The 12,596-nt window shown below is 44.6% G+C and overlaps 1 protein-coding gene across 2 annotated transcripts in view; it reads right to left on the reverse strand.

Annotated features, from left to right (window-relative positions):
- The window catches only part of gk (glycerol kinase), a 406,492-nt gene that overhangs the window by 46,901 nt on the left and 346,995 nt on the right, over nucleotides 1–12,596 (reverse strand). For both annotated transcript variants that reach the window (XM_052015179.1, XM_052015178.1), the window contains exon 4: nucleotides 4,285–4,362. In XM_052015179.1, the coding sequence (XP_051871139.1) occupies nucleotides 4,285–4,362 (78 nt within the window). The remainder of the gene's footprint in view (nucleotides 1–4,284; nucleotides 4,363–12,596) is intronic.

Raw genomic sequence — 12,596 nt, forward strand, 5'->3', positions numbered from 1 at the left:
ACACATGGATGCAATCGTGAATAAGGCACGCCAGCAGCTCTACTTCGTTAGGAGTTTGAGGAGATTTGGTATGCCACTAAAGACCCTTGCAAATTTCTACAGATGTACAATGGAGAGCATTCTGACTGGTTGCATAACAACCTGGTACGGAGGCTCCAATGCACAGGATTGCAAGAGGCTGCAGAGGGTTGCAGACTCAGCCAGCATCACAAGCACCTTCCCCACCATCGAGGACCTTCAAGAGGCAGCGCCTCAAGAACGAGGCATCCGTAACTAAGGACCCTCACCATCCAGGACATGCCCTCTTCTCATTACTACCATCAGGGAAGAGGTACAGGAGCCTGAAGACCCACACTCAACAATTTAGGAACAGCTTCTTCCCCTCTGCCATCAGATTTTGGAATGGTCCACGAACACTACTTCATTATTCCTTTCTTTTTGGATTATTTATTTATTTTGTAATTTATAGTGATTTTGTGTCTTTGCACTGGATTTCTGCCACAAAACAACGAATTTCACGACATACAAGTCAGTGATAATAAGCCTGATTCTGATAGAAGCGGTGTGACGGCTGTATCCAGTGGCAAGCAGAGACACGTCCATCAGCAAAATGTATATGTCACGATACATAGGCAATACTAGAAAAAGGTAGGGTATTCTTCAAACATAGGAGCAGAGCGGCAGGAATGGCCTGTTCAGAACTGAGGGATAGAGGCTCAACTAAAATACGAAATGCACCTTCAAGAGGTAGATATGGCAATGCATGCCACTCATCAGGATCCTAGTACTGCGCAACACAATCACCATGCGATGCACAGTAAGTCACTCCTTCAGCTAATTTGTCGCCTTCTAGTTCTTCTCAAAGAGAAAATGAGAGCAGCTGCCATAAAAGTAAGTAAGAATATCTTTCAGAGGCATACAAATAATAAACTGGATGGCATAAGGAGATCTGCACTGATTGTGTAAATACTTTTGGGTCCCCAATCAGGCAGAGGGTGTGGATGAGATATTAATTGTTCTTTGCATCTTTCTTTACTCAGGGAAAAGATGTTGCCAAAATTGTTGTAAAACGAGGTAGTTGAGATACCGAGCGTGCTAACAATTTATAATTGATCAATACTAGAAACTACCAAAGGTAGTTAAGTTGCTTTGTCCTGATAGGATACAACCAAGGTTGCCGAGCAAAGCAACGACTGGAATTCTGCGGTCCCATCCGAATTTTCCAATCCTCCTCAGCCATGTCGATGGTGCCAAAGGAGAGGAGCATTAAAAATGTTACACCACTGTGTAATCCAAAAAGATAAGCCCACCAATTTGCCAGTCAGTTTAGCCTTGGTGTTGTGGAAGCTGCAGCAAAATTAATTGCCATTTAGACAAATGTTGACTGAAGAAATGAAGCAAGCGTGAATTTCAAAGGCAAATTATTCTCAACTAATGTGTTTGAGATGATGAAGTATCAAAGAGAGCTGCTGAGGTCAATGCGGTAGATTCTGCATCGACATTTCAAACTCAGGCATGAATAATAATAGTAGCTGTGACAACAAGGATATTAAATGAGCTTCGGCATGGGGAAGTTTCATTTTGCCCGAAGGAAGGTACTCCAAGGATTGTGACAATTGCATGTATATTAGTGACTTGATGTGGGTATCGAGTGGACCCATTTCAAAGTCTGCTGAGGACACACAACTTGGAATTGTGATAAATAGTGAGTATATTAACCAACAGCAGAATAGGAACACGTTGATGCAATGCGCAGACAAGTGGCAAAGCAGAATAGGAACACGTTGGTGGAAAGGGCAGAAATGTGGCAAATGAAATCTAATGCAGAGAACATAGAACAATACAGCACAAGAACAGGCCCTACGGCCTACTATGTTGTGCTGACCTGATTAAACCAGCAATTAAATGCCAAAATAAACTAATCCCTTCTGCCTACACAACGTCCATAGCCCTCCATTCTCTGCAATATTCACGTGCCTATCTGAGAGCCTCTTACACGCCTCTATCGTATTTGCCTCCACTACCAGAGATGTCAAGAGAAAACATGAAGGACACTATTCCAAAAAGGGTGCAGAGACATAAAATTTGAGTGTACACGTGCACAGCTTTTTGAAAGTGACAGGACGTGCAAATGAAGTGATTGAGAAAACAGACCAGATGCCAAGCTTCCTAATGAGATGTATCAAGTACAAAAGTAAAAGCAGGGACGTGATGGTCCGAGAGGGTGCAGGTAAGATTTAACAGAATGATCCTGGGGATGAGGGACTCAGCACAGAAGTTGAATTGTTCTCCTTAGAACAGAGAAGATTGACAGATGAGTTGATTCTATTCAAAATCTTTCTGGATTTAAACAAAGAAAAACTGTTTACATTAGAGGAAGGGCAATTGAGAGGAACTAGCTGGAACAAAAGTCTTTTTCTGCACCAGTAACCATGGTTTGAAATTCACTGCCTCCAAATGATGGAAGCAGGTGAAAATATTATTTTCAAAAGGGAACTATATTGCCATCGAGGTGAAAAGAAATGTAGGGTTCTGGGGAAAGGGCAATGGAATAGGACTGCTGAAATATTTCCTGCAAAGAACAAGTGCGGGTTCAGTGATTCAAATAGCTTCACCCCAAACTGAAATTATTCTATAGTTACACATGTTTGGCACTTCTTCATTCGTTAAAGTAGCTAGTTAAGACAAGGAAAGTGGAATCTGATGTTGTTGAGCAGACTCCACAGAAATCATCCTCTGACCTCTGAGCCTCTGGACTCAGATTTCTGAAGTCCTGATCTAAAAAAAAAGTAGGAATGATGAATGAATATCACACTTCTACATAAAATCACACAGACCCAGCCCCATCGCATTCTCAGCGTCAATATTAAAAGCTTTAAACTCAAGGAAGTCATTTCTGGAGTGGATTGTAAGATCAGACATCTACATCCATCAGACTACAAAGTAGATGCATTGACCATGGTATTCAGAGCCTGTGAGTAAGTTGGTGAGGAGCTTGATGATAAATGGTTGCAGAGACCATCTGGGGAACTCCTGGCCTATTCTAAGTTCTCTGCTTTTCAAATCAAAAGACCCTAACTAAATTACATAGTCAAAGTCAATCTTTGCAAATATTTAATAGCCTGTTATTTTGTTTTTATCCAAAACCTTTAATAGTTTGATTATATAAACGCTAAGTGAAAACAAAAAGGTTGATGATTCTTCCATTTCAGTTACTGTATTGCTAATGTGCCGTAACTGAGGTTAAAAGCTAGCTAACAGGATTACAAATCATATAAGTTACTTAATGCTCATAACATAATAGATTATGAAAAGGAGAGAGGCCACTAAGGGAAGATTAAGAACAAAGTGCATCTTCAACTTGATGGATGCCTTTGATTTCAAAAGGCTGGTCAAACGTAGTTTCCGGCGAAAGTTCAGATAAGCAGGCTGAGCTCAGCATATTCTTCTGCAGAGGTGAGGCAACAAAATAAGATGTAAACAAAATAAGAGAAGACTGGGTAGCAGACATCCAGGTCGATATGAAGGACGAATTTAATTAACCTGGTACCTTGAGCAAAGCTAGTGTTAAAGAAAACACACATGGAAGGCATACGGCAGCAAAAGGGAACCAACTCGTTTCCTTGCAAGATTGTGATTGGTCTGCTTGCAACTGAGGTATGAAGAGACCAATGGAATACCGACAGACACCTCGTAAAGGGTATTGAAGGTGACACACAACAAGGAGAAATGGGAAAGTGGCCAACAATCTCTAAATGGAATTCATGTTATCCATGGCTGAATACCTCGGTAAATTCATGGCAACTTCACAAGTGAAGACCCTGCTGCTTACTGCCAGAACTGTGGAAACAAGTTCACTTGCCTGACTGGCTAGGATGTATGTTTTGTATGATTATGGTAACCGTCGTTTCTTCCCGAATAATTTGGATTGAGAAGCAAAATCTGACATTACACTTCGACAACTTTTTAAAGCTGTTACAATTATCCCAGGATTCAGCTGCCAAGGCATCTCAAAAACAAGTCACATAATAATAATAATAATAATAATAATAGTACAGAACCATTGCTACTCTTGATCCTTGGGTTTCCCCTTAGTGCAGAGCCAGATTATCACATTTTAGCAAAATAAATTCCCAAGGGCTGCTTCATTCACTCATGTTGTTAAAAACCAAAAGCGATCCCTGAATAAAGCTACTATATTTAGCAAAGCTTCAGAAATTATTATTCCATTTTAATAGAAATTTACAATTTTGTGAATAGGTAAACAAATGGACAACGCCTTACCGATTGCATTGTAGAGTGGTAATCCTGTAAATTTGTGCCACATGATTGTTGTTTCTCTTTGATTGCTGACTCCAATGGCTAGAATTGAACAAATTAAAATGTTAATTGTTTAAACAATTGAAATAATGACAACCTCAAGTACATTACCAAATTAGCCATACTATTTTGCTTTACTCAATGTCTTACCTTCCTTTCCTCAGCATGTGAAACAGCAAATATTACAACCAATGGGAATTGACATAAAATTAATAGTAACAAGCAGGCACCCAACCAAAGAGGGTAATAGACATTGTAATGAAACCCTTCTGCAACGTTTTGGACTTGCTTTTCCACCAATAGGGATTCTTAAAAGTCATGTTAGTTGCTCATCCCTTATCGTGAATGTGCTTTAACATTTGTCTTCTTACTACTTTGTAAGCTTAGTGGGTAAACACTATTCAAGAATAAAGAGCCAAATATTAAAATCACTGCAAAACACATTGTCATACAAAGTTCAATAGGAGTTGAGAACAACAAGACTGTAAAAGAAAACCAAATAATTAAAACTATTACAATATAAAACTCCACACACAACATCTCAGCCCCTCGCCCCCCTTCTGCCATTCGACCAAATCATGGTCAATCACTTTTATCTAACTTGGCTCCATATTCATTGACATCCTGGCCTCACAGTCATAGTCTTCAAAAGTTCAAAGTTTTCCAGGTGAAGATTGCCATGGCCCTCGGTATAATGAGAATTTTGTGAATAGCCCAAGCTCTACTTTTAACAATTATGCACCTTTGCTTTGAACTCCACCACCATCACCCCTACCCCCCCAGCCACCAACCACTTCCTTCTCCACAAGAGAGGAAAACTAAAGTTTATCTTCCAGATCAAATCTTTTAAATTAATCAGATCATTCCTCTGTATTCCATATTTATGAAAATTGGAGCCTTTCCTGATTATTATCTCTTTGGTCCAAGGATGATTATGGGTGATTTAGACCATACCACTTCAAGACCAAAAAATGCTTCAAAAGTATGACGACATTGAGAATTGAATCTAATATTCTAAATCTAGCTTAATCAATGTTTTCCATGAAAACACAACATCGACTCCTTGGAATTTCAGCCCAGTGCAAATCAGAACAAGTGTGTTTAACTTTAAATTACTAAGTGGAAAAATCAAAATTTGTGCAAGCGTTTGCTATTAAAGCACCCTGATGTGCTTTAATAAGTTAAATACAAGGTGGTGGGTACCTGGAATTCACTGCCAGGGGTGGTAGTGCAGGCAAGTACGAAAGAGGCATTTAGAAGGCTCTTGGACTGGCACATGAAAACACAGAGAATGGAGGGAAATGGACATGTAGGCAGAAGGAACCAGTTTGGTTAGATTTTTAATTGCTAGTTTAATTAGTTCAGTACAACATTGTGGGCTGTAGGGCCTATTCCTGTGCTATACTGTTCTATGTTCTAATGGCGGTCCAAACCAGACAGAGAACTCAGCAGGCAACCAAGCCAGGATGTCTGTTGCAATTACACCTTTGTGCAATGAGAGGAAAGCTTCTTGCTGAGCTCTGGGTTAATACAGGAACTGTGCCAGACCTGCAAAGTCTCTCGACCTGGAGACCACGTGGCAGACTTTGTAGGTCTGGCACAGCCCCTGTATCAACTCAGAGCTTAGCGAGAAGTTTCCTTCTCATAAAAATGATACAGATTGACCAGGATTTGGTCAAGCTTAAACAAAGCAACCATACTTCTAGGGGCAGGCAAGAATATCACTGTCCTCCGCAGTACAATTGCAATACATGCCAATTTAACAGTCAAACATGCATACACTGCAACACCAGACAACTGTTCAGATCTCAAGTCTGCCCTGGCTTAATTGCATGTACTTGCTTTTACTTCACTTCCATTTATATGCCACCTACTCCCATGGTTTAAACGTTTTACCGCTAATATAATTTTGGTCAATCGGTGTTTAACTCCATCGTAGGCAAATATCATCTTTAATACAGCCTTCCATGCTCCCATCCAAGTCATTAACATAAAATGAAAATATGAGATCCATGTATCAATTGCTACATTCTGCCAAATTGAATTTTCCTTCCCTGTTTCATGGCTAATTATCAAGGCAACACAAGGTTAACATCTGATATTGAATCTACGGTTCTTGAAGCATTCTGTTTACAAGTTACTGAGAAAAAGAGCCTTAGAAAAGTCACCTGTCCACCTTGAGCATGCTATACTTAACCAGAGGTTATGTCTCAAATTAGAAATATACTGCATCCAGAAATACTTTTTTGGAAAGAAGTCTATTGCAAAGGCATATTAAATGCATTCTGAAAGCTCGTCAAATCATGTCAATAACTTCAAGATTCTAAAATCATCTACTCTTCATGAACCCGACCAAGTTTTGACCATTGCATTGCTGATTATATTTTCCAGTAACTTGTCCATAACTGATGTTAAACTGATAGATTTCTCCCTTCTTTCTGAAAAATTCAGTGACTTTTTTTACTTTTTTTAAATCTACAAGTACAACACTATTGCTAATGCACTTTGCAAATTCATCATTAACATCTCCTATATCTTCCCTGTACCTCCATTAGTCTTCTAGAATTGAAACCATCAGCTCCATTATGTTCTCTAATAACATCTTCCCAAATATTAAATCTATCATTGGACAACATCGCTTTTTATACCACTGCTCATTGGCCAACTGTTCCATGGCGAAGAAACACAGGAGTACAAATTTAACAAGTCTATCAAGTCCACGTTATCTCTTGTTGCACGAGCCGTGTTTGTCCTTATAGCCCAATATTGCCCTTTATGACCGTCTTTCAGAACACATTTGTTAAATATTTTATTATCATAGTGCACTTTTAATTCCCTTTTGTAGTTTTCAAAGTGCTCATAGTCTTCATTATTTTCTTCTTTAAAGGATAATATTCGATCACCCATTGCAATTGATTTCCCCATTTTTGCACACATGAACTCTTTTTTGGGGCAATACTGACTCTGGTACATATGGTGTAATTGAACAACCAAAGTCAACAAAAGCCAAGTCTTTAGCTTTTATCTTTGTGATGTTTCTGCAAATATTTGTTATTATTAGTGTTATTAAAACATCATGTCAATGTTTCTGCATTGATGGCAAAACAGTTGACTGCGGTCAATCACTTCTCATGTCTTTGTGGTTAGTCTTTCTAATATTTACAACTGTTCTATTATCATCAAACATAGAACAGTACAGCACAGAAAGAGGCCCTTCAGCCCATCATGTTTATGCCAAATACTATGCTAAATTCAACTAAATCTCTTCTGCCTGCACATGATCCTCATCCCTCCATCTCCTGCAGATTCATTTGTCTATCTAAAAGCTTCTTAAACATCACCATTGTATCAGCTTCCACCACTACCCCAGCAGCCCATTCCAAGCACCGACCACACACAGCTCCTTTGAACCTTCCCCCTCTCAGCTTAAACGCATGTCCTCTCATATTTGATATTTTCACCCTGGGAAAAAGATTCTGACCGTCTACTCTATGTCTCTCATAATTTTATACACTTCTCTCAGGTCTCTCCTTCAGCCCATAACGCTCCATGGAAAACAACCCAAGTTTGTCCAACGTCTCCTTATAGCTCATAGCTGCTAATCCAGGCAGCATCCTGGTATACCTCTTCGGTACCCTTTCCAAAGCCTCCACATCCTTCCTGCAATGGAGCGACAAGAATCGTACACGAGTACTCCAAGTGCAGCCTAACCAAAATTTTATATAATCCCAACACTATTTCCTTACTCTTCTACTCACAGCCTCAACTGATGAAGGCAAGCATGCCATACGCATTCTTTACCACCGTCTACTTACGTGGCCACTTTCAGGGAGCGATGGACTTGAACCCCAAGATCCTTTGTACATCAATGCTGCAAATAGTCCTGCCATTAACTGCAAACATTCCCTTTACAGTTGACCTCCCACAGCGAAACACATCACACTTACTTGGATTAAACTCAGTCTGTCATTTCTCTGCTCATATCTGTCATTGATCTATATCCTGCTGTATCCCTTGACGACTTTCTTTACTGCTCACAAAACCAATCAGGATTGTTACCGAAGTCTGCTCATTTACTGATTGCTAAATCTAATATGCTTTTCCTTCCCAGTTCAAAGACATACTCCAGAAGTCTTCAATAGTCAAGAGGTTAATTGCTTATGCTTTTTAAATGTTTCTGTTTCCCTCCAGTTTGTGAAAATTAAAATCTATCACTATAAGCACATTGGTCAAATATGGAAAAGAAAATGTCCGGATTTACACAGCTCATTCTATTACAATCCCATTTGTAGGCATCTCTATCTGGAGATTTTGATCCTTTTTTCTTAAGTTGTATCCGTTGCTTCCTCTGCCTGATTATCCTTAAGAAATTGATCCTCTGTAACACTGTACTTTGTTATTCCTGTCGCTCATCATCCTCACTTCCCAATTTCCAGTATGTTTTTGATAACTCCAGTCTGCAATATTGAACTGCTAATCAAGGCATGAATAAATTGATAACAGGTGGCAAATAACAGAATTTTTCTTCAATGGATATCGAATATCAATTTAATTGTACCTACTGTACAAATGCAATGAGAGAGACGTAATGGAGAATCTGACTCACTATTGCCTAATATTGTATGTATTTCTATCAAGCATCTTTATTGCATAATCCTTCATATTTTTGGAAACAAAAACAAGACACATGAATGATAGAAAAATTGGGGGCTATGTGGGAGAGAAGGGTTAGATAGATCTTAGAGCAGGATAAAGTGTTGGCACATTGCGGGCCGAAGGGCCTGTACTGTGCTGAAGCGTTCTACGTTCTATGTGTGGCGACTCACCATCCGAGCAGGCGAACCGGCTCGACAGTCAGGGTGCGCATTGTCGGAATGGCGAGGCCCAAGATGGCACTGGGCCTTAGTCTTCCCTGAGCGACGGGGGAGAACCCACGCGCGCGAAAAGACTAATCACGTAGCGCGTACATCATTCCCGCTCTCGGAAGGCGGGAACCGTTTCACTTAAAAGGCCCGTGCACAGCGGGAAATCAATCTTGTTCTACAACTCACAGACTCATGTCTTTATTTTCGCATTGCAGTAGCAGCCGCTACATTGGGGACCCCGACGGTCCAAACGGATTTTGGACCCTAGCAATGACCGACAACGCAGCAGCCAACGCAGTGGCACTCAAGCTGCCCACCTTTTGGACGCTTCAGCCCCGCGTGTGGTTGGACCAGGCCGAAGCCCAGTTCCAACTTCACCAGATCACCTCTGACTCCACACGGTACTACCACGCGGTCAGCTCTCTGGACCAGGGGACAGCTACCCAGGTCGGAGACTTCGTCCAGTCTCCTCCGGAGGAAGGCAAGTACCCGGCTTTCAAGGACCTTCTCATTCGGACATTCGGCCTCTCCCGTCGCGAGCGCGCCGCCCACCTGCTTCATCTTGACGGCCTGGGGGACAGATCTCCATTGGCCCTGATGAACGAGATGCTGGCTTTGGCTGAGGGGCGCAAGGCCTGCCTGATGCACGAGCAGGCCTTCCTTGAACAGCTGCCCGACAACATTCCCCTGCTGTTGGCTGACGCTGATTTCAGCAACCCACGTGAGGTAGCTGCCCGGGCAGATGTCCTGTGGAAGGCCAAACATGAGAGCGGTTCGTCCGTCGGCCAAATCGCCAGACCGCCTGCCCAACGTGTACCTAAACCAGCAGCCGAGCGACCACACCCCGGAAACACAGACGATGACAGTGACAACCAGCTGTGTTTCTACCATCAGAGATGGGACGCGGAGGCCCTATGCCGCCCACCCTGCAAGTTTCAGAGAAATGCCAGGGCCAGCCGCAGCTCATGGCCACGGCGGCTGGCCGCCAACACGGCCTCCTATTCGTTTGGGAGGAGCAGTCTGGGCGTCGTTTCCTCGTCGATACTGGAGCAGAGGTCAGTGTTCTACCCCCGACCGGCCGCGATACTCGTAGCAGGCAACAGGGACCCGTCCTCAAAGCAGCAAACAGCACAACGATATGGACTTTCGGTACCCGTACAGTCCAATTACAATTCGACGATAACCGTTTTACTTGGAACTTTACCCTTGCCGCCGTCGCCCAGCCACTCCTGGGAGCCGACTTCCTCTGGGCCCACAGCCTGTTAGTCGACCTGTGAGGGAAACGGCTAGTGCACTCCAGAACCTTCCAAACTTACTCTCTGGGAGAAGCCAGCCTACCAGCCCCGCGCCTGGACTCCGTTTCCCTTTCTGGTAACGAGTTCACCAAGCTCCTAGCCAAGTTCCCATCGGTTCCGGCACCTCGGTTCAAGAATTCGATGCCCAAACACAGGGTGCGGCGCCACATTACTACGACAGGGCCACCCCTTCACGCCCGAGCGCCACGACTACCTCCAGACAAGCTCCGCCTGGCAAAGGAGGAGTTTCACCGCACGGAGGAGCTGGGGATCGTTCGCAGGTCAGACAGCCCCTAGGCCTCCCCCGGGCACATAGTCCCCAAGGCCACTGGCAGGTGGAGGTCCTGCGGCGATTACTGCAGGCTGAATGACGCCACCACCCCGGACCATTACACCCTCCATCATATCCAAGACTTTGCGGTGAACCTACAAGGGACCCACATCTTCTCCAAGGCGGACCTCGTCCGGGGGTACCACCAAATCCCCCTCCACCCTGACGACGTCCCCAAAACTGCGCTCAACACTCTGTTCGGCCTCTTCGAATGCCCTTCGGCCTTAAGAACGCCATGCAGACCTTCCAGCCACTGATGGACGCGGTAGGCCGTGACCTGGACTTGGTGTTCATTTACTTAGATGACATTCTCATCGCCAGCCGTAACCGCCAAGAACACCTTTCCCACCTCTGCCAACTGTACTCCCGCCTCACTATCAAATCGGCCAAGTGCCAATTCGGGCTCGACTCTATTTGATTTCCTCGGCCACAGAATCACCGGCGAGGGAGCAACACCCCTACCCGCCAAGGTAGACGCAATCCGCTATTTTGCCCGTCCCAACACGATCAAAGGCCTGCAGGAGTTCGTCAGGATGGTCAACTTTTACCATCGTTTCATCCCTGCAGCAGCCCGTATCATGCGCCCCTCATTCTCGCTGATGTCTGGCAAGGGCATCGCCTGGGATGACGAGGCCGCGGCTGCCTTCGTTAAGGCCAAAGAAGCTCTAGCAGATGCCATGATGCTGGTCCACCCCAGGACAGACGTCCCAACCGCCCTCACGGTGGACGCATCTGACACTGCGGCCGGTGGGGTACTGGAAAAACTAATCGAAGGCCGTTGGCAACCCTTGCCGTTTTTCAGCAGGCACCTTAGGCCACCTGAACTTTTGATCGGGAGCTACTAGCGCTGTACCTGGCAATCCGGCACTTCCGGTACTTTTTTAAGGCAGGCCTTTCACTGCATTCACTGACCATAAGCCATTGTCTTTCGCCTTCTCTAAAATCTCCGATCCCTGGTCAGCTTGCCAGCAGCGACATTTGTCCTACATTTCCGAGTTCACAACGGATATCCAACATGTCTCCAGAAAGGACAATGTCGTTGCTGACGCGCTCTCCAGACCGACCCTGGGTGTGGACTACGCGGCCCTGGCTGACGCACAGCAAGTCGACAATGAGCTGCCCAGCTACAGAACCGCAGTCTCAGACCTGCAGCTCCAAGATTTCATAGTTGAGCCAGATCAGCAGACCCTCCTGTGCGACGGTGCAACCGGTCAGCCCCGCCCTATAGTTCCTGCAGCCCGGCAGAAACGCGTTTTCGACTCAGTACACGGGTTGGCGCACCCGTCCATCACATCGACTGTCCGACTAGTCGCCAGCAAGTTCGTCTGGCACGGCCTGCGCAAACAGGTCAGTGAGGTGGCCAAGGCCTGTCCGCACTGCCAGACGTCAAAAATCCAACGACACACCAGGGTCCCGCCACAACGGTTCGAGCCTACCCGTAGAAGGTTCGACCACATTCACATCGACCTCGTCGGTCCCCTGCCAGTTTCAAGAGGATCACGGTACCTTTTCACCATCGTGGACCGGTTCACGAGGTGGCCAGAGGCAATCCCTCTCAGACATCACGACAGATTCCTGCGCCCGGGCGCTGCTTACAACTTGGGTCTTGCGTTTTGGTGTTCCGGCCCACATCACTTCAGACAGAGGGGCCCAGTTTACCTCCAGCCTATGGTCTGCATTAGCGAACATGCTAGGGACGCAGCTGCACACCACCACGGCCTACCACCCTCAGTCAAACGGGTTGATAGAACGTTTCCACCGCCATCTGAAATCAGCCCTGATGGC

Source organism: Pristis pectinata, chromosome 4 (assembly GCF_009764475.1).
Source record: "Pristis pectinata isolate sPriPec2 chromosome 4, sPriPec2.1.pri, whole genome shotgun sequence".
In the NCBI taxonomy this organism is placed as follows: Eukaryota; Metazoa; Chordata; class Chondrichthyes; order Rhinopristiformes; family Pristidae; genus Pristis; species Pristis pectinata.